Raw genomic sequence first — 22,650 nt, 5'->3', positions numbered from 1 at the left:
TGCCCTGTGGGGTTTGAAAAGGGGAGAGGATGACGTGGGAGGAGGAAACTCTTGCAGGATGGGCACAAATCATGGATCTTACAATCTCACTTGGAGTCAAATCCCAGTGTGATGTTTTGCACGATGCATGTCTGAAACTGTTCTGCATGAATGGTCATCCATACAGCTCAACTACAAATAACCTCCTAAACCACAATCGGCAGAATATGACAAAAATCCTCATGAAATGATGTGAAAGCAGATTCATACAAGAAAGGAGATGTGCACAGTTTAGCCTCCTAGAAGGGAGAGTTTTGAGAATTTACTTGCCTTCTATCAAACCTTTTTGGAAGAAAGTTCTATTGAAGTTAAAGGCCCAATTCGGATGGGCACTTAAGGAAACCTTCCCCAACCTGTGACCCTCCAAATATTTTGGATGACACCTCCCACCAGCCCATCAAGCATTGTCAATGTTCAGAGATGATGCAAGCTGTAGTCTAAATTGTAGAATGCTGATCTAAAATCACAGTGAAGCCTTGGACTTGGTCTGATGCTCTTTCCCTTTCCCTCTCTTTGGTGCATGAGACAAGCATACCGACAGATTCTGTTTTCACTTTAGAACAAACCACAGTTTCAGGTTACACCTTACTTAGGGAACTTTGGTTTGTCCTAACCAAATCCATGGTTTCAGTTCCTGTTCATTGTAAGTAACGTCAGGTTAAACAAATCACAGTTCTTCAAATTCAGATGTACTGTACTCCAAAAATAGGGGTTCCTCTAAGTGTAAGCAGAAGGTTTCACAGTCCTCCTGTGTAGAAATGGTGATGGAGATGGGAAAGGCCATGGCTCAATGCACTACATTCCCAATCATGCCAATGAATACATGCATTCAGGAGTAGCTTCTTCATCTTGCATGCCTAAAGCATGGTTCCTGGAACTATCTAGGCTGAACTGAAGTCAGCAGTTTCAAATTCACAACCTAACTTCCAGCCTTTCATGGACTAAAGCTTAAATCATGCAACCCGAGGGAATCCCGTTCTTACAAACTCAGGGTCTGAAGTCAATCTCCAATGTTTTAAGCACTTGATGTAGGCAATTCTGCTTTTCGCCTTGTGTAAGACAGAGATAATGTGTACTTTATAGTTCCTAACGACATGAGCATGGAGAAGACTATTAATTATATTCATCTCTATCAAATGCTTCTAAGCACCTCAGACAAAAGGTGCTATACAAAAGTGAAGTGGCATTATAAAATGCTGTGAAACTATAAGTTGCCACAGAAATGCTTGATACAGAATTATGAAAATGAAGTTTCCTCTTGTCAATGTAAATAATAATTATTCTCTGTGGTGGAGTTCTTGATTTTATTTCTGTTATTATGATTACTTGCCTTAATTCCCAGGAAATCTAATCTGGATGTATTGACATACTTGCCCAATGGAAGAGAAAAATTGCTATGCTTGCTGTAGATAACTATTTACAAATACCTATGGGAGGGCCCTGCAGCTCAGCCTTGGAAGGAATGCATACCTTGCATGTGTTGGCTCCTAGGCTCAATCCCGGGCTGCTTCTCTCTGTTTCAGTCCCATTTTATTATCCTTCCTATGGTGAACCTAATGATGAAGTAAGCTGCTACGGTGTCACAGCTCAGAAAAAAACTTTTGAGGTTATTGTTGAAATACATATTTTCCTGTAGTCTGTAAATATAGTTTGGCACTAAGAATGTGACTTGCATGTTTTCACTGCCACACTACATTTTCCTTCAAAAGTTACAAAAGGTTTTCAAAATTCAGCACATGCCATTGGTGAGATCCAGTTATGAAACATGACAGCTTGGTGTCAGGTTGAGAGGCACAAACTGCAGTTCCTTCAATTGCATTCAGTACTCATCAGCATTTGGTACACATGGCTGTGTGGAACAGCGAGTCCCCCAGTGGCAGGGGCGTCTCTGTGCCCCACATCTCACTACTGAAGCCTGGGCACATGAGAATTATCACAGTGCCTCAGGTCCAGAATGGAATTGGATGTCCTGATCTGGCCAGAACAACAAATGGGCAGTCAGGGCTTGGGGATGGCCCAAACCATGTCTAAATAAAGAAGATCCCTGCTGGATTAGGCCAAAGACCCACCTATTCCAGCATCCTGTTCTCTCATTGAGAACCCTCCCAGAAGGACCTGAGTGCAACAGCACTCTCCCCTCTTGGGTTGCCAGCAGCTGGTATTCAGAAGCATTTCCTACCTACATCTATGGAGACAAAGCATAGTTGTTGTGGCTGGCAGCCACTGACAGCCTTCTCCTCCATGAATTTCGTCCAGTCCTCTTTTATAGCCATCCTTTACCTCCTGTGGGAGGTCGGTGTGGCTTAGCAGGTGGAAACAACCACCCACTTTGGTCCCCTTCCCTCTCCTGTTGCCCCTTCAAAGCCAGACTTCCAAGCAAGGGTGCGCATTCCCACATTGTGCAGACATGATGGGCATTTTCTCTCCCTTCTGCCTCCAGTATCACATACAAAGGCTTGCAGATGAGAAAGAAAACACACACAGAGGGAGCAAAAAAACCAACAACACTTGAAAGGGAACCCTGTTCAGAATTCACATGACAGTCTCTGTTGTGTGTGGAAGGGGGGGCGGGGAGAGATGAAAATTCACACCAGTGCTGATGCCTTTTAATATAAACATAAACTTGAGGAAATGAACATTTGATTAAACTAAACACATGGGCCTTTTATATCCACAGACCTTAATTTAAAGCTTTGTCACCTCCACGCTGCCAATGCCAGCTGGAGGAGAAATGATTTAAATTTATCGTCTGACTTCTAAGTGATTCCACAAAAGTCTGCTGAGAGGGCGACAGGGGAGGGGGTGGCTAGGATAGTGAGGTAGGTGGGTTGAATATTCCTTATTTCAATACATCTGCAGTAACTACTAGAGAATGCTCATATATGGCAGGAAAGTTCCAAGTCTCAACTTAAACTACAATGCAAAAACGGTGTGCTACTCAGCTGTTTGGGTGCTTTGGGGATGTATCTTCTTTTAAAAAATAAAAATATTTCCTTCATTAGGTTTCTGGGCTGCTTGCAGTTCTAGTTTTATTGTTGTCCTTCCCCTTTTTTCCGAGATCCTTTGCCATTCAGAATTTTCTGCCACCCAAGTTTACATTTTGTACATGCCAATCAAAGGTAAAGAGAGATTTTTCTTTAAAACTGTACCTCCTTGAGTATATGGAGAGAATGGAAATGACTTTTTGGTGCGAGTGTGTGCTTTTAAAGATGAAAAATGAAACCTTGTTTGTTACATTGTAAGGGAATATTTAGGAGTGTAGGATCCAGTTTAAGGCAAAGAATTTCAGCTTCCCTTGTACGAAAGGCAATGCTGGAAAAGTCAAATCATTTTATCACATACTTTCTGCTGGGATAGGGTGGCTAAATATGTCAGGTCATCCCAACCTGGTGCTGTCCACATGTTTTGAACTACAACTCCCATCAACCCTGACCATTGACCAAGCTGCTTGTGTTGATGGGAATTGTATTAACTTGGGCCCATGATATCTTTGCAGATGACCTCCCATGGCACAAACCAAGTCGATCTTTACGATCCTCTGGGCATGGGACAAGAAGTGATTCTTCTAAGCTAAAAAAAAAAAGAGTGACTCAAACTCATTTTCATAGTTGGGAGTACTTCAGAGTGAATTGCACCCCAACACAGAGGGATGTGCTTCACTCCCCAGTGAATTGACAGACTCAGGTTTGTCATTACCAACTTGTTCCATTCATTTTAATTAACATTAATTTATGTGGGGCAATCATGGAAAGTATTTCACGAGCCATATAATTGACAAGTTACAATTTGTTTTCATGAATTTCAAGGGTGTAAATCCAAAGCCAACATAGATGTGGGAAATTTCCTTCTAGACGAGGGTAGGGCAGACTCCAGGCTTGTCTGGTTCACTTTGCTTTGTACCAGAATACCAAGATCTACCAACCAGAGCCAGGTACAGTAGTTAGAATTAATGTACAGAGTGCAGCTAGCCCATGAGTTTGTTTTCAGACCTCAGCCAATCACACAGTCGTTCCTTTTCCGGTTAGCTTTCTTCATTTCAGCAGGCTACCTTAGGTAGGAAAAGTTCTTTTGTTGAGATTGTCTGGAGGCAGAAATTCTTGCAGACCTTCTGCAGATGACCCAAACACCACATTTTACCTTTTACCCACTCCTCTTCCAGACAGTTAAGTATCTCTTTTTTCCACGGATCTCAGCTGAATCCTCTACATCAGACCATTGGCTTATAAATAAAAAGATCTGGCAAGTAAAACAATGAGTTCATTTGGTTTTGCTAGGTTTTTAAACAATTCATTCATTGAGCAACAGTGAAATGGTGGAAATACACAAAACTAGTTTTAGAGAGGGGGAGAATTCTCTGAAAGTGGTATTAGTGGAGGAACAATAGGACAAAACCAGTATTAAGTAAATCAGATTTTTTCCTTCCTTCCTTCCCCCTCCCCTCCCTTTTGCAGAGTCCTTCCTTCTTGCAAACTGTAGGATTTTAGATTCTTTCTTCTCAGGTTTAGGGATGATTTACATACCCATGCATGCCTTCTTGTGACTGCAATGCTTCAGAATGCTGTTGGAGCAGCGGGTGCTTTTATGTCTCCTTGGGGAACCCTCCATTCATAAAGGGTAAAAAACTAGTACATTAAGGAGAACATTAGGCTCATGTGCAGTACTGTATCACCTTAAACAGCCATGCCCCCCCACAAAGAATCATGGGAACTGTAGTATACAAGGGTTCCGTTAGGAGACCCTTATTTCCCTCACAGAGCCACAGTGCTGAGTGTGGTTTAACAATCAATTCCTCTTCCCAAATAACTCCAGAGTTCCCTGCATGAAGGGATTGCTAACTCACTCTGGGAATTGTAGTTCTGCGAAGGGAATAGGGATTCTTCTGACAACTCTCAGCCCCCTTAACAAACTGCAGTTCCCAGGATGCTCTAGGGGGAGCCATGACCATTTAAAGTGTTGTGAATCTGCTTTAAACTGGAGGGGGCCTTAAACTGGAAACATTTCCTGCACACACTATTAAGTACAGTGGTACCTCGGGTTAAGAACTTAATTCGTTCTGGAGGTCTGTTCTTAACCTGAAACTGTTCTTAACCTGAGGTACCACTTTAGCTAATGGGGCCTCCTGCCGCCGCCGCCACGCCATTTCTGTTCTCATCCTGAAGCAAAGTTCTTAACCTGATGTACTATTTCTCGGTTAGGAGTCTGTAACCTGAAGCATCTGTAGCCCAAGTTATCACTGTAATGAGCTTTAGAAATGGGAGAGAATTCAAATGTTCAAAAAGGCACCTGTGCTCTGAAGTGGTAGAGTCTCAGGGGGACCGAAGTGTGTGCTTTTTCTGAATATGCACGTTTTTAGAACATAGAAACCTGCCTTATATTGAATCAGCTCCTTGGTCCACCTAGCAGGGTTCCCAACAGGACTGTTGCAGCCTTGCTGGAGATTCTGTGCATTGAATCTGGAACACTGGCATGCAATGCATGGTCTCTACCATTGAGCTGCAGCCCTTTCCCCTTCACAATCGGCCATCATCTTCCTTCCCCACGATTCTCACAGCTTCCATACTTCTAAAAGTCCAACCTTTGCATTTTAGGTGGGCTTTAAAAATCCAATATTACCTTCTCTCTGCATTCTCTTTAAACACAAGACCTGGTTAAGGGCTAAGGCCTGCTGCAAAATACTGTTATGTGTGAGAATTCTGCTCGGTCTGTAACCCCTTGCATCTATCAATAAGGTTATTGCAAAAGTTTGCAGTGAAGCACCTCTAATGTTGCCTAACATTATCAGGTTTCCTTGACCTCCATTGGCCTGAGTATGAAATAGAGATGGATCTAGTTTTGTTGGTAGATTATCCTGCTCCTAGAAGCTGGCAAAGGTCAGCTGTCCAGGCTGCATTCTTTGATCTCTCAGTAGACTTTGATCCATGTGATGAAGAAATATTGCTGGCATTTTTGCTGACCCTGGCTGCAGTCAACAGGAATGCATTTCAGGGAGGAGGACAATGAGGTCAATGTTGATCCTAAATATTCTTTTACAGTGCTGGATTCTGTGGATGTGAATCAAATTTAGAGTTGATTTACGCACACCATCACACACTTGCTTTGCAAATTTGTGATAAAGTCGTTATCTTGGACTGTGTTAGGCGAGACCCAGGCGCAAATCCACTCTCTGTTGTGAAGCTCAAGCAGTGGCTCTCAGCCTCATGGGGATTTGGATGGGCTGGGAGGGAATTGTGTGCTGAGCAGTGGGGATTAAAAATGCAATTACAAAAAATGAGGAAGCAGAAACAGAAAGCGTACAGATAATTTGTGCATTCTCCCTCTATGCTTTTCCTGCATGTCACGTGGATGTGTCATTTATGGTTCTCCCTGTCAAAGTGAAGACGAGTGTATTTACCATTGTGGTGGCAGCACAGTACATAGAGGCATAGGTGGAAAACACATGTGCAATCTTTATTCATGCATTGCTTCCTTTCAACATGTGAAGCAGATTGGAATGGGCCCTCATTCTCCCGCAAGTTCAGTTCTCCACATCAATTTGGAGAAGTGTGAATTTTGAAGGATGGCTGTGTTTCAGTTTTCATAATCATTTCAAAAAGTGCAGATTGATAGATTTGTCCTTAAATGTGAACTCCATTGAATTCCTCCCCCATTCCCAGGTCCATCTTCAGAAATCATGGCTGGATGGAGTCGAAAGGATAAAGTCCCCAGGGGTCTCTCTTCACCCTTATCCATTCCTGCTCTTGATGGTGAAAAAAGCCTTTCTCTTTCCTTTGCTGCCTCCTTCCTCTCTTAGCATGAGGACTGCTTCTCCTATGTACTTTTAATAATGTGTGAGACGAGATCAATAAAGTATGCAACAAAGCCAAATTCACAACTGAAGGAACAACAGACCATCTTGGATCCCATGATTAAACACTTATGGGCTCCCTCAAATCTTCATAGAACGTTTGGCTTATCTGAGCATAAGGTGTCTTGTAGCAGTTTATCCTACGTGAATTTTTAGGAGAGCCTGCTAGAATTCCAAGTACTCTCTGCTTGATTCGTCAAGGTCTTGCGTATAGTTTTGCTGCCCTCGCCTGGTAAAACAGAGCAGTAATTTGTGCTGTTGAAGCAATTTCCCTAGAGGACGAGGAGGAGGAGGAAAGGGAAATTACTCATATGCCTCTGGGCCTTTCCCAGCGGCAAAAGTGGGCAGGAATAAATCAGGATGAACTACTAGAAAAAATGTGGAGTTCTTGGGGGGGGGCAAATATGCCACCCACACTCTGCAATAATTTTTTTTTTTTAGCATGAGTGTATTCATCATGGGAGTTCGGACTACGGAATGCATAAAATATAGGAATGTAGGAAGCTGCCTTTGACAGACCAATTGGCTCAGTACTGCCTACACTGACTGGCAGCACTGCTCCAGGGTTATGAGCAGAGCTGAGCTAAGATGGCGGCGCGTGTAGATGCTGCGGCTGGTTGCTCCTCAGCTCAGAATTTGGCTTTTTTGTCTTGCCAAAATAGACTTGTTTATAGTCGGCAGGACATGTTATCTATTCGACTACGGAGTGAGTGCTGCACAAATTGTGAGTGTCTCCGCATCTGCAAGGGAGATTTTTTGACTTCAAAGACCTGGGGATCAAAGAGACACAGGAGAGACCGTAAACAGAAGAGAGGCTGTAGAGGAGGAAGGCGATTAAGGCAATTAAGGCTGAAGACGCAACATTATAACTTACCGCTTCCCAGCATTTTCTATGCGAATGTGAGATCTTTGGTGAATAAGCTGGAGGAGTGGAAATTGTGGATAGCAACGGAGAAAACTGTGAGTGAATGCTGTCTTCTGCTGCTTACAGAAACTTGGCTGACACCAATTATTCCTGACTCAGCCATAGAACTAACAGGCTATACAGTGTTCCGCCATGATAGAACAGAGAACTCTGGTAAAAGAAGGGGGGGAGGTTTGTGTGCATACGTGAATAACAGCTGGTGCACAAACCACACCGTGATAGCTAGCTATTGCTCTCCAACTGTGGAATTTATGACACTTAAATGCAGACCTATATATATCCCCCGAGAATTTACAGCAGTACTGATAACTATAGTATACATTGCACCTGATGCGAACATCAATGAGGCAATGGGTCTTCTGCATGATGCCATTAACAGGCAACAAGGCAAGTACCCCGAGGCTGCATTTCTTGTATGCGGAGATTTCAACCAGGCAGATTTGAAAGTGGTCCTACCTAAATTCTATCAACACATAAAGTGTGCAACCAGGGGAGAAAAGACTCTGGACAGGCTGTATACAAATGTCAAACAGGCCTATAAGGCCGAACCATTGGCACATTTAGGCCAATCTGATCATGTGTCCCTGCTCCTGGCTCCTGAATATATCCCATTGAGGAAACGGACTCCAGCTATAAAGAGGGACATTACAATATGGCCAGCTGAAGCATCCCAACAACTACAAGACTGTTTTCATGACACCGATTGGGAGGTATTCGCCCAACAGGATGTAGAGACTCACATTGAGCAAGTGTTGGACTATATTAGGTTCTGCACTGACAATGTAACACGGAGGCGCCGGATAAAGATCTACCCAAACAGGAAGCCCTGGATGACAAGGGAGGTCCAGGGGTTGCTAAAGGCAAGAAATACTGCCTTCAGAAGTGGAAATAAGTCGCTGTACAGCTCAGCTAGAGCCGATCTAAAGAGAGGTATCCGTGTAGCAAAGGAGGCATATAGACAGCGGCTGGAGAATCATCTACAAAGTAACAACACCAGGCAGGTGTGGCAAGGTGTACAAGAATTAACAGGGTATAAATCCAAGGACTCCCTGGCAGACGAGGGAGGGGCATCCCTCGCTGAGGATTTGAATGCCTTTTTTGCCCGTTTTGAAGTAACATCTGCAGCAACACCTGCTGAGGCTTTACCAACACCAACACCACTCCCTGTGAAGGCTTTGCCATCATCACCACCATTACCATCATCAGTACAAAGGAATGTAGTAGTCTCTGTGGAAAAAGAAGAGATGAGGAAGGTGTTGAAGGGAATCAACCCAAGGAAGGCCACAGGGCCAGATGGGGTAGCTGGAAGGGTATTGAGAGACTGTGCAGATCAACTGGCAGGAGTTTTCACTAGGATTTTAAATCAATCCCTAGCCCAGGCTATTGTTCCATCCTGCCTAAAGTCCTCTATTATCGTTCCAATAGCAAAAAAACCTAACCCGGAAGATCTGAACGATTTTCGTCCAGTAGCACTCACACCTATAATCATGAAGTGCTTTGAAAAGCTGGTACGAAATTATGTCATTGCCTGCCTACCAGAGGGACTGGACACATTCCAATTTGCTTATAAAACAAAAAGATCGACAGAGGACGCTGTGGCGATTGCCCTCCATGCTGTCCTTGCACATTTGGAGCAGCGGGGGGGTTATGCCAGACTGCTTTTTTTAGATTTTAGCTCGGCATTTAATACCATTCTACCACAACGTCTGATGTCTAAACTGGAAGATCTGGGGCTTCCGTTATCACTTTGTGGGTGGATATTGGACTTTTTGTCAGACCGCCCCCAGAGGGTTCGGTTGGGCCCTTATACCTCTAATATGCTTAAGACTAACATAGGAACACCACAGGGATGCGTACTCAGTCCGCTCCTTTATATTCTTTACACGTACGATTGTGTCGCTACTCACCCTAGTAATAGGGTTGTCAAATTTGCAGATGACACAACCGTGATTGGGCTCATCTCTGAAAGGGAGGGTGAAATGGATTATAGAGATGAGGTGGAGCGGCTGACAGAGTGGTGCAGAGCTAACAACTTGCTCATAAATACAAGGAAGACAAAGGAACTTGTGGTGGACTTTAGGAGACAGAAGAGCAATGTCCAGCCACTTTTGATTGATGGGGTCTGTGTGGAGAGGGTAACAACGTTCAGATTTTTGGGCATTGAGTTACAAGAGGATCTGTCCTGGAGTGTCAACACAAGGGGGCTTGTGAAGAAGGCGCAGCAGAGACTGTATTTTTTGAGAATACTAAGGAAAAACCATCTTCCGCAGAAACTGCTGCTTGCCTTTTATCACTGTGCCATTGAGAGCGTGCTTACTTATGGCTTATGTGTGTGGTACGGAAGCTGTACCACCCAGGACAGGATGGGGTTGCACAGGGTTGTGAAGGCAGCAGAGAGCATTGTTGGCTGCCCACTCTCCACCTTAGAGCGGATTTACGCCACAAGGTGCCATAGGAAGGCACTAGACATAGTAAAAGATCCAGCGCATCCTGGTCACTGTCTCTTCGAGCTCTTGCCGTCGGGACGGAGATACAGGACGATGAAGACAAGAACAAGCCGTCTTAAGAACAGCTTCTTCTCCAGAGCGATCTCGGCCCTGAATGGGAAGCCCGGACTTTGAAAGTCATCAAATCTCCTTTGCTGTATTTTACTATATTTTTTTAATTGGTGTTTTATGTATTTTACTATATTTCTTTTAATTAGTGTTTTTATGGAGCAGCCAAGTAATTTCGTTGTCCCCGAAGGGGGCAATGACAATAAAAATATTATTATTATTATTATTATTATGAGCAGAGGTCTTTCCAGCCCTGGTGGAAGATGCCAGGGATTGAACCCGAGCTTCTTTTTTTGTGTGTTTTTTGTTTTTTTTACATTAGTATGTGTAATGTATCTCGCATTTTTTCCATGTAACATTTTTACAAATCAGTTTCATTTGTTGAGACATTAGTGGGAGGGAAGGGGTTGAGGGTGGGGGAAAGATGGATGGGGTCGGGTGGCGATGTTTCTATCTTGCTTAATGTATGTAGGGTTTCGTGTCAGCGTTGCTCATGCCGGTTCTCTGCTCTTCATTTGTGTTTCTTTAGTGGTGAGAGAGGTTGGGGTTGGCCTATGGTGTGGTAAGACGCCTTTACCCCGGTATGGCTCCCCTTTTATCACATACACAGCCCAACAAGACAATGACAATAACCCACCAACAGCATACAAATCAATATGGCTAACCTGATCCAAAACACCCACACACCCCACTCACACACGAGAACCTGAGAGCTTCCAGATGCAAAGCAGATGCTCTGGGCCTTCCCCTATGTGGGTGGGGTAAGCAGTAAAGTCTAGCTGGCTCGGAGATTGTCATCTTCTGCATCTTTATGATGGGGGAGGAAAGGGAGTGAAAGGCGGGATATCAAATCCAAACTCTTCTTCTTCTTCCTTTACGGTGGTCCTTTCCACCTTAAGGGGTCCCATCAGAGAAAGTAAGGTGGAGATCAATATCTTAATAAAACAGTAAAAAATAATTACCCTCACACCCACGTTTTACAGGGTCTTCCTGACTACGAAAACATACATGAACTCCCCTACTTGGATATGGTGATAGCAGAGACTCTGCGCATGTATCCACCAGCGTTCAGGTGAGTAGAAATCCCTCTTCCAGAATCTGTCGTGTATGCTTTCTCAGGCCAGGACTGGGTATTCAGAATCTGGCAGTGGCTGGATTGCTGCCGCTGCTGTGCTTTATTTGATTTCAGTCCTGCCATTTGATCCAGAAGGATTGCCAAAGCAAGATTGTATAACATAATACAATATAAAAACACGGGGGCTGTTTTAGCCCCTTCCAAAGGCTTAGCGTTGCTCTGGGATTGGCTGAACAGGTGCCGCTGCAGAGAGGAGAAGGGACGAGATGTCTGGTAATTCCTTCAAAACAAGTGCTTTTTGAGCCCTGCAGGGCTGAGATACTGTGACTGCGTAGTCCTACCGAGGCCAACATTTATTTATTTTCTTTTTCTTAAAAATGTCTATCCTACCTTTTTACCAGCCAGGTTGCCTACGCTGCTGCTATTTGATTTCGAAACAATGCAAAGATGAACTTTCAAAACAGACTGAAACAAAAGAACCTAAAAATATTCACAGTTCAAACGGCAGCAACTAAAAATAGAAAGAGGCAGGTTCATCTTATCTGATATTAAAAGCTTGAGAAAGAGAGGACAGCTGTAACCTGGTGCCTAAAGGATAACAAAACACCAGTGTCAGATGAAGATGGTTGGGAAGAGACCACAGAAGTGGCCTGGTCCTTGGTGAGGAAGGGGAAGCAAAGGTAGAGGGACTTGGAACAAGGCCTCCTCTGAGGATCTTGGCATATGGGACATGGCAATACTTAAAGATGCGCTTGCCCCCAAGCTGTTTAGAGAGATATTTAAGCAGAAATACAGCTAAGCCAAAAGGGCACCCAAATTCTGCTGCCATATTCAGAGGTGCAAAACTGGGAGGCAGGGTTTTCAGGGGTATGGTGGGCAGAATGAGAGGAGGATCTCACACACAAAAAGCCTTGCCAGATCAGGCCAGTGGTCCTTCTTAGTCTAGCATTCTGTTCTCACAGTGGCCAGCCAGATACCTATGGGAGGCCCACAAGCAGGACTTGAGCTCAACGGTTACTCTCCCATCCTGCAGTTTCCAGCAGCTGGTATTCAGAAGGATACTGCCAGGAAGAACTGCTGTGGGTGCCATTTCACCCACACTACCCACCCACTAGGGACGCGGGTGGTGCTGTGGGTTAAACCACAGAGCCTAGGGCTTGTCGATCAGAAGGTCGGCAGTTCGAATCCCTGTGACGGGGTGAGCTCCCGTTGCTCGGTCCCTGCTCCTGCCAACCTAGCAGTTCGAAAGCACATCAAGTGCAAGTAGATAAATAGGTACCGCTCCAGCGGGAAGGTAAACAGCGTTTCCGTGTGCTGCTCTTGTCACCAGATGCGGCCTGGTCATGCTGGCCACATGACCCGGAAGCTGTACGCTGGCTCCCTCGGCCAATAAAGCGAGATGAGCGCCGCAACCCCAGAGTCGGCCATGACTGGACCTAATGGTCAGGGGTCCCTTTACCTTTACCTTACCTACCCACTGGAATTGACAAGGGGATGTTCCCTTGTGCTCTAAACACACACACACACACACACTTCAAAGGGAAATATATTTTTGTTTCCTAACTACGCTTTGAAGTGTGCTAGAAAACAAACCGGAAGCCAATGGCAGTCCTTTTTAGTGTCAAAATATGCTCCCTGCAAGCAGGTTGCCAAACTAAGTGATCTGGGGAGCCACATTATCTAAGCAGCCTGCTCTCTCTCTCTACTTGGGAGTTTCCTTTTCAGTGATCCTAGCCATGCTTCCCTCACTCAAAGCAGCCCATCCTTGAAAGGTTTACATGCAGAAGCTTCTCCAAGTACGTCTTCCCTGTGCATTTGTCTTCGCATTCTTGAAACGTGCCACCTTTGCTCTTGTAGGTTCACCCGGGAAGCAGCAAAAGACTGCTTAGTTTTGAAGCAACGTATACCTGCTGGTGCTATAATGGAATTTGCTGTTGGACACCTCCATTACAATCCAAAGATCTGGCCGGAACCTGAGAAGTTTATTCCCGAGAGGTATGTGGTCTGTTGTTCTCCCTTTGATCAGACCCAGTAAAATCAAACCCTGTTTCTTACACAGCTGATAATGGAAGGGCATTGATTTGTGAAAGAGAGATAGAAATAGCTCACTTGGTGGGCCTTGATTTCTCCGTTACTTCTTCTGTAGGACCAAGGATTACGGTGCCCTCTTACTTTTGCAGGCTTTGGCCATGTTCACGCGAGCAGTTATTTTAACCATAGTTTCTTATAGACCAGGCCCAGGTGTCAAATGCTGCCCTGCAGACCTCTCTCTGGCCCTTGAGATTCTCCCCAGGCCAGATCCCCACCAGCCTGGCTTCACACCCTTCTTGAGACTTGTGTCCTTGAATTCTGATCCGGACCCTTGCTGGCTTGGAGGGAGGATTGACAGGGGTGTTTATTAGTAGAACTTTACGTTCATTGATACACCCAGCTTAGCTTCTGGCTCTGCCCACCCCTAGCCTAATGCACTTTTACTCCCACCAAGATCTAGCCTACATGTTGCTGTTGGGTCACAGACACCCAGACAGTGATCTGTAATGTAGCCAGCTGGGATAGCTCAATTGGTAGAGCACAAAGACTGTTAATTTCAAGGTGATGGGTTCGAGACCAATGCTGGGCCAAATATTCCTGCACTGCAGGAGGTTGGACTGGATGACCCAACTCTATGGTTCTGTGAGTTCTGCTCTACACTTTGCCATTAGGTACAGGATGGAAATGCTGGTGCAAATACTTTTTTTTCACAGTACTACTTTCACCCTTGGTGGCTGCTGTATGGGGGTCCTGAATCAACCATCTCCTGTGCTATCCTAATTCTGTACATATTCCCATAGTACTTTTGGCCACCACACAATCGTTTCTCTTGGTACGCATCCCTCTAGGTGAGAGATAGGGAATGTCTGAGGCCCTCTACATGCTGTTGGGCTCCAACTTCCCCCAGCCCAGCATGGCCAACGGTTAGGGATGATGAGAGCTGTCATCCCACATCTGGAGGAGCAAAGCTGTTCCTTTCCCCTGCTGTAGACCTCTCGCTTTCTGTTGAAACTGGCAGGAGTGACGACATGGTGTCCTTTCCCCATTAGGTACAACCACCATTGTCTCCAGAACCTGCTAAACTGGGAAGATGAATGCATGAAAGGGGCATGGCTAGCTACTTAAGACTTCAGGAACAGGCCCCCAATTTTGCACATGCTAATTTATATGTAGAGATGCAAGTTTAAGCTGTTGGGGTGGGTTGCACTGTGGGTGGGCTGGTCTTGCTGCCCCACCCGTAATCTGTTGGCAAGAGGAGCTGCTTATGTGTTTATTAAAAATGAAGAACAAGCAGGCAGATTAATGTGGCTGGGGTCTCACTGGCATTCCATTTTGCTTGCAAGATGATCGGGCACACTACACAGTGAAAAAACACAGTTTTAAGGTTTTTGGTTTTTTTTAATCAATTGGTTTTCTTGCCTCACAGGTTTACAGCAGAGGCCAAGCTGCAGCGTCCCCCACTTTCTTACCTCCCCTTTGGGGCTGGCCCTCGTGGATGCATTGGCAGCCAGCTGGCTTTGATGGAAATAAAGGTGGCATTTCTGAGAATCTTGCAGAAGTTTGAGTTCAAAGCCTGCTCCAAGACAGAGGTTTGTAGCGATTCCTGGAACTATGTCTCTCTGCTCAGCGGAATATTATAGAGGGGAACTGTGTGTTGGAATTGGAGTTGTTTTTACAAAGGAGAAGTCTTTCTTTGTCTGCCTTCAGCACTGTTGTGCGGAGCTCTACCCAATCTTTTAAAAGCAGATTTGGCACCCCCATCTATGATCATAAGTGGAGTACTGCAGGATGGGACCAAAGATCTACCCAGTAGAGCATCCAGTTCCCCAGAGTACCCAACCAGACATCAATGGCAATCCAATGCGAAGCCCACAAATAGGAAATGAGCACATATTCACTGCATCTATATTCCACCTTTCCTCTAAAGAGGTCAAGGTAAAGGATTCTCCCCGCTGAATCCTCAACCACCACTCCATGAGTTAGGTAAGGCTGAGAGTGATTAGTCAAGGCCACCCAACGAGCTTCATAGCTGAATGGGAGATTTGAACCTTGGTATCCCAGCCCAGTGCTCTAACTCCCTACTGTAACCTTCATACTTTCTACACTCATGGAACTTATTTCAGCATTGACACTTGGGAATGAGGAACCTCTGCAAAGCTACCATTAACCCATCGCATATGTGCCCATCAGTTCACAGCAGGAAGCTGGCCAGGTCTAGCGTAAGGTTACCAGACATCCCCGTTTCCTGGGGACAGTCCCCGGATTTGCAAATCAGCCCCCTGACAAAATCCATTGAAGTTTAAAAGTGTCTCCAGATTCATTGAAAAAAATCTGGTAACCTTAGTCTAGCTTCCCCTGCCATCTCCACACATTAACTGAGAGTAGACTCTCAAACACACCCAACACAAACCCAGCAGAAGAATGTTACAAAGGAAGATTGGTTCTGCCCAGTGCTCCCCCCCCCCCCAAAAAAAATAGGTGCCGGTAACTCACCATGAAGTTGAAATATATAAAAACATTGTCCAGTAGCACCTTAGAGACCAACTAAGTTTGTTCTTGGTATAAGCTTTCGTGTGCATACACACTTCTTCAGAAGCTTATACTAAAAACAAACTTACCGTATTTTTCCCTACATAGGGCGCACCTGACCATAGGGCGCACCTAGTTTTTAGAGGAAGAATATACGGGAAAAAATATTCTGAATCAAATGTTGCACTAAACTATTTAAAGCAGCAAAGCGGGCGGCTCCTGTCCACTTTGCTGCTTTAAATTGAGCCTCAGAGGAGGGTAGGAAGGGGAACCATGGCTTATCTAAGTCCAGTTAATAATGCTGAGCCTGACTTATGGCCATCGAGATTAGCCTGGCCGTCTCAGTGGAAATCTGGGGAGGCTGGGGTGGACTTTCAGTGGTCAAAGTGTGGTTGTGTCTTCCTGCCCGGCATCTATTTCCTGCCCTCTTCCCCCCCCTGCACCCCCGCACCCTGCTTCGAGGGAAGGAAGCGGAGCCATGGATCCTCTGCTCACAACTGCAGTGGATTCCCTCCACTTTGAAGCAGGAAAGTGGGAGAGGAGCTGCTTACACGAGTGTAAGCTGCTCCCCTCCCACATTGCCGCTTCAAAGGGAGCCCGGGAGGAGGGAATCTGCTGCAGCTTCCCCCACCTCCCGCAGAAGCCGTGCGCTCTTTAAAGGGGTTGCGCGGCTTCTCCTGGCTTTTCTGGGAGGTGGGGGGATTCCCCCACCTCGTAGAAAAGCCTGCAGGAGCCGCACAGCATTTAAAGAGGGCGCTGCTCTTGGGGGCTTTTCCCCCAGGAGGGAGAAGGGACTGATGCGGCCAGTCAGTCCCTTCTCCCTCCTGGAGAAAAGCCCGCAAGAGCGCACAAAGCTTGTGTGCGGCTCTTGAGGGCTTTTCCCGCCTGCCTCCCCCCTGCATTCGCTCCATAGGACGCACACACATTTTGCCTTGCTTTTTAGGAGGGAAAAAGTGCGTCCTATGGTGCGAAAAATACGGTAGTTGGTCTCTAAGGTGCTACTGGACAATTTTTTTATATATTTCAACTGCGTCAGACCAACACGGTTACCTACCTAAATCTCACCATGAAGTTGTTACAGTGCCACACCTCTCAACAACAAGTACCCCTTGTGGGGGAAAGCACTGGTTCTGCCATTTCTGGTCTTCTGATTGGGAAAACCCTGAGATGGTTTCAAGGAACTCAGGCTCTCCTTCTGCAGCGGCTTCATGACTACGATTCTAGCCCCTTCAAAGCTCACACAAGTATTTTGCTGGATGGGAAGGGTGGGAAGCTTGCTTCCCCTACATTCATCTAAGGCAGGTATAAGGAACATTTAGCCCTCCAGATGCTGCAAAACTACAGCTTCCATCAGCCCCAACAAACATGACCCATGTCTGGGGTGGTGAGAGGTGTAGCTCAGCCACATCTGGAGGGCCAAGATGTTCCTCACACCTGTTCTAAGGAGACCTGTCTGGCATTTACTGAGCAGTGGCTTAGGGGAAGTGTACCTCTTAACTTGCTTTTTGTGTTCCCGCCCAATCCAGATTCCTTTGAAGGTGAAATCTCACATGACACTCGGACCACAAAATGGAGTCTACATCAAGGTGGTTCCTCGATAGAGCAAAACGGCCAGCAATCTCGATGTGCCTTCTAAGGAGATGCCAGCTTGCTGTGTGATGTATGACTGCTGCAAACTATGTGCTGGAAGAGCCTTCCCCCTTTTACCTTCCTTGAAAATAACAGGTGCCTATTTGATTCTGCCATATCTTAGCTGGGCCAGAAAAGATTTGTAAGACAGCCTTGTATTTAAGAACTCGCTGAAAAGCCATAGCCAACCAGGAATTCCATGTGGGCAAGTAAACTGAGGGAGAGGGTGATTTGCCCTCCTTACACCAGCCCATTTGGTAAAAGGCACTGTAAAAAACTAGGCTGCTAAGAGGCTGGTATCCTCCATTTCGGTGTTGGGTGCAGAGCAGGCTAACTTTATCAAAACTGCAGGTTACTACTTTTTTTGGGGGGGGGGGGGGTTTGCCTTAAGAACTAATGGCAAAGTTTGGAATACAGGTAGGCTAATGAGCTAACACTCCCTTCCAAACCCTGCCACGGAAATCCAGTCCATACACGCAACAAAACAGAAGAAGCAGTGCAAGAGATCTGCAATTCTTGCTCCACTTCTGCTGCAACATGGAAGTGGATGCTCGAAATCCACTTAGCTTCCGTGATGACTTGTGCTATTCTTCAAGTGTAAATAACTATTGACTTGTGCTGGCATGTTGATCAGGCAACTTCTCCTAATAGTTGTCTACAAGCAACAGCAAAATCAGTTTCCTTTGTCCTCAGCTGGTGATGATAATGCGCAGCTTCGATCCCCGTAAGGAACAGTTGCATGTTCCTGCATTGCAGGCGCTTGGACTAAGCGATCCTCAGGGTCCCTTCCAACTCTGCGATTCCATTACATAATTAGCAGTTTGTGATCTTTAAAAAGAAAAACTTCCTTACATTTTCTTAGAAGAGAAGTTCTATGACAATTACAAGAAATCTTAGGGATGCCAAATTGCCCTATCCAGACCAATTCCTGCAATTTTACAGGGGAATCTCAGGACAAAAAGAGAAGCAATTTTTCTGATGGGAGGTCAGAAAGCAACGTAACATGCGATGCAGAAGGCCAACTTCTGCAGAAAGGGCTTTGGGATGTAATCATAACCCCACTTACTAGGAGCAAGTGCCATTGAATTCAATACTGTTGGGGAAATATCGCAGTTAAAACCCAATACTTTGGGTGCTGCCTGGAACGGCCAATAGAATCCAGACATCAGTTACCAGTAAAACAGGGAAAAAATTTAGGTTTTACATGGCCAGTACCACCTTAACCAGCAAGTACTATGGAGTGGTACACCAAATATGAAAACAGCACAAACATTTATACACTTACAAGCAGAAGGGCAGTTATGACCATATCTGACGCTTGTACTGGTTTAATCATGAGGCACAACCACGTTATCTTTCTCTCCTGCCTTTGTACTTAACAGTTAATAGCAATAGTTCCTGCATACATGTTGTTCTGTTCTTTTGTCATGGTTTTCTTGCAAGCACAATCTTCACAATCCAACCAGCCCTTCTCTCACACAATTCAGTTTTCATTGTATAATCAGAGTTGGAAGGTACCACAAGGGTCATCCAGTCCAGCCCCCTGCAATGCAGGGATCTCTTTCATGCACTACCAACTAAGCTATCCCCAAAATCAATAATTTCTCCAACAATAGGATGCAGACATGGGTAGCCATAGCAAGAACAGAGGACATTTTCCAACTAGAACTGTTTTACCTCTAGGTGTCAAAATAAGAGAAGAATTTTACCCCTGAAGATGATGTTTTCCTTTGGACCACATCAGCGAGGCCCAGGGCACAGGACCTCCACACACGCTGCCCAGGCTTGTGCCCCAGGGAAGTCACTTTAGTGCTGCTAACACAGCTGTTTGACTTCACCCTTGGAGACACATTCCATTGCCTCATGAGACAGACGGGTGCCAACAAGCAGGCAGATTGCACATTACTGACACATTTTCATTTTTGAGATGTACTCTGAAAAACTTTTGGTTTTCCAAAACAAGCCAGAGTTTGAACTTGGTTGTGTGCATTTAAATAAATAAATAAGCAGAACTGGCACCCACCCTATGCTACACTGACAGTATTTTATATTCTTTGGCATCAAATTTAAGTGCTATCCTGGAGCTAACCAGACCAAGGAACAAGGTGGAGCAATTTGTTCTGTTTATCCAAGTAAATCCTTTGTGCAGACATCCTAGGTGAGTGTCTGCAGCACAGGTATGCAATTGATTATAGCTATTTTGAGAAAATAGTTACAAATCCACATTGGCCCCGAGTAGCAGAAAATCTATAGCAGGCATGTCCAAAGTCTGTTTTGGGGGCCTAATCCGGCCTGCTGGTCAGTTTAATCTGGCCATTGTGGCAGTTTATTAACTTCAACAACTTCAATCCTAAGAAAAGTTCAACAACTTTGGGGTAAAATAAAAAAAAAACCTCAACAACTTCAATCCTAAAAACAACTTCGGTCGGCCCTCACGGCCCTTCACTTCAAATCTGGCCCTCTTTGAAAAAAGTTTGGACACCACTGATCTACAGCTTCTTACTGTTTTCTATAATAGGAGTGGAATGGTTTGTTAGGTTTGGTTTCCCTAGGGGTGAAAAGGTTACTTTACAAATGAGTAGCAACTGCAAAACTGCAGCCATTTTATACCACAAGAAAAACCCCAAAGTAACCTTTCCCCCTCCTTTTGGAAAGCAGAAAATTTATGTTCTGTTATCTTGAGAGATATCAAGTAAATTGGGCTACTGTTGAAAAATACTTAAGGGGGCAAGTTGTCTTACAATGCAGTCCTGTCTGCACAAAAGTAAGGCCTAGTCGTTTCAGTGGCCTTCAACCAGAGAATACAGCAACTTAAATGGGGTATTTTAAAACCAACCCATCGAAAGTGCAGTTTTATGAGGATATCCTCCAGTTCCCAAAGTCAGTCTTGACAAATGCAGTTTAACTGTCTAATCTTACCAAACAATGGAGGCATTTTGTGAATGTTAACTGGCTGCAGAAATAGTCTATGATTTAGAGCACATTCATTAACCTTTTCAGTTAATGGGCTGTCCCACAAATTGTGTTAGAAAACGTACAAAGCTGCCTCACACAAAGTCAGACCAGAGGTCCAAGTATTATAAGATGATGTGTGTACTCTGGCTAGCAGCAACCCTCCACTGTTCCAGGCAGGAGCCTGTCACAGCTGAGATGCCAGGGACTCAACCTAATGCACCACATCACTAAGCTATGGCTCTTCCTCAGTAGAAGGCAACTTTTAAAAACTGAAAATATTGAGTGATTAACCAGTTAAAACTGCAATACTTTCACTCAGAAGTGGCACCTGCATCAATCAACTTGAACTTACCTTCCAAGTAAATCAAGATTTAGTTCACTTCCTAGTGAAAAGCAAAAGAAATCAACAAATAAGTCTCTGAAATACATACTCACAGTGCTTGCGGTACACTACAGGAGTGACATAACAGAAGTGGACTTTTGCTTGTGGAACAGGAAATTCCTCTCTCCACCTTCCATTGTGCTGTGGGGCATTTACCCTGGGGGGCGGGCATTTAGGCCTGCAGGCCAGGAAGGGGAACTGCTTTTGCCCAAGTCCATTCTGCTGCCAGACAGGCACGACTGTATATTATTCTAGGATTACATTCTCCATTACCAGTTACTGAACTGACATATGCCGGTAATGGTAGCGCCTTCTTCCCAAGAACCTAAATTCACAAGAATAGTGCAGTTAGATGTGCTGCAATATGCTGAGGTATGGGGGGCACTCGTCAACAACACAACACAACTGGAGCTATACACAACGCCAGATGTATAACTTAAAAAGCAGGGCGCAATTTTCCTTTTGAGTGCTGGAACTAGAATCTGCCCCTCATTAAAGAATCTCAGGGCCAAAATGGACACGACTTGTGCAGCCAGATTTGCTTAATCTTTTAAAATTATTATTAGCAATAAAGCGGAGTGCGCGGCTCAACTATTAACAATGAAACAGGTACATAAGTGAGGGGAGCAGAGACCTCAAAAATAAACTCCACTATTCCATTGCTTCACGCTTTTTTTCTCCCAAGGCTGTCTCACTTCTGGGATCAGAGCCAACTATGAAGAATGGGTGCGGGGAGGTAATTCTGTTAACCAAGGAGACATAACAGGTGAAGCTTGCATCATCTGCATACCCCTTTTTGATATTTGCATCAGGCATCTCCTCCTAGCCCTCTTCTGATGCCTGAACTAGACAGACATATATGATTAAATATCTACGGCTCAGCTCCCACTTGCTCAGCCACAAGGTAGTTGGCAACGAGAAAGTCAACACATCACATTTTGTTCATTGGATAATTACAGCATGCGCAGTAAGCGCTATAGACATGGCAAATGGCAACACAACTCCTGAAAGCTCAAAGTGTTATCAAGTTTCAGGGTGGCAGAACTCTACTATGAAACTTCCACATTAAGATCTCAGGGAGGAGAAGGGGGACAAAATGTCGATGTTTTTGGGATGTGTGTTGTTTTGGCTGAAGTTTGCTCCATACAAGATGCTTTTCACATGGATTTGTGGCTAATTGCCAGAAAGAAAAGCAGACAACCTGTTGCTGTGACAGAATGATTATTTTAGTTGCTATGATTATTAAAATGAAGCACCTTCAAGGAATTCTTTTGTCTCTGCTTTAAACTGCACATTTAAAAATAATCGGGGAAAGGAACCGTGCTTCTTTCTTCATAGATGACTATAACAATACTTTTCTGAGTAAACAAGCATTTAAACTGCTATTATTGATTACTAAATGTGAAGCATTTGTATATTTGCTTTTACGGTCTAATTGACAATTTTTTACATTTACAAAATAAAGGTATTTTGAAAGAGTTCGTATATACTTATCGTTTTTCCTGTGTTTCTTTGTGGTGCTATTTTATCCTATGACAGAGGTAGCCCATCTTCATCACAACTCTCCCCAAACTCGCATGGATATCTTTTTATTGTAGCCCTACAGAGCACCTCTGACCGATGGCAGTACTTTCTCCTACTGGAAACATCTTCCGTGGTCCCAATCCAACTCTAGCAGCATAAAGT

The 22,650-nt window shown here is 44.8% G+C and overlaps 1 protein-coding gene and 1 long non-coding RNA gene across 4 annotated transcripts in view; one reads left to right on the top strand and one right to left on the bottom strand.

Moving 5' to 3' along the window:
- Positions 1–22,451, top strand: part of TBXAS1 (thromboxane A synthase 1) — a 210,556-nt gene extending 188,105 nt beyond the window's left edge. For all 3 annotated transcript variants that reach the window (XM_083401502.1, XM_083401503.1, XM_083401504.1), the window contains exons 11-14: positions 11,347–11,435; positions 13,296–13,433; positions 14,896–15,058; positions 17,525–22,451. In XM_083401502.1, the coding sequence (XP_083257628.1) occupies positions 11,347–11,435; positions 13,296–13,433; positions 14,896–15,058; positions 17,525–17,599 (465 nt within the window). In that variant the 3' untranslated portion in view covers positions 17,600–22,451. The remainder of the gene's footprint in view (positions 1–11,346; positions 11,436–13,295; positions 13,434–14,895; positions 15,059–17,524) is intronic.
- LOC310659000 lies at positions 11,777–13,289 on the bottom strand. The gene is made up of 2 exons (XR_014502584.1): positions 12,913–13,289; positions 11,777–12,538 (listed from the first exon to the last, which is right to left on the bottom strand). It is a non-coding gene; the product is annotated as an uncharacterized lncRNA (long non-coding RNA).
- Positions 22,452–22,650: the final 199 nt, after the last annotated feature.

This window comes from Podarcis tiliguerta (genome assembly GCF_965153285.1).
Source record: "Podarcis tiliguerta genome assembly, chromosome: 10".
Lineage (NCBI taxonomy): Eukaryota > Metazoa > Chordata > Lepidosauria > Squamata > Lacertidae > Podarcis > Podarcis tiliguerta.
The sequence above is the reverse complement of the archived record's forward strand: the minus strand, read 5'-3'. Positions and strand labels throughout refer to the sequence as shown.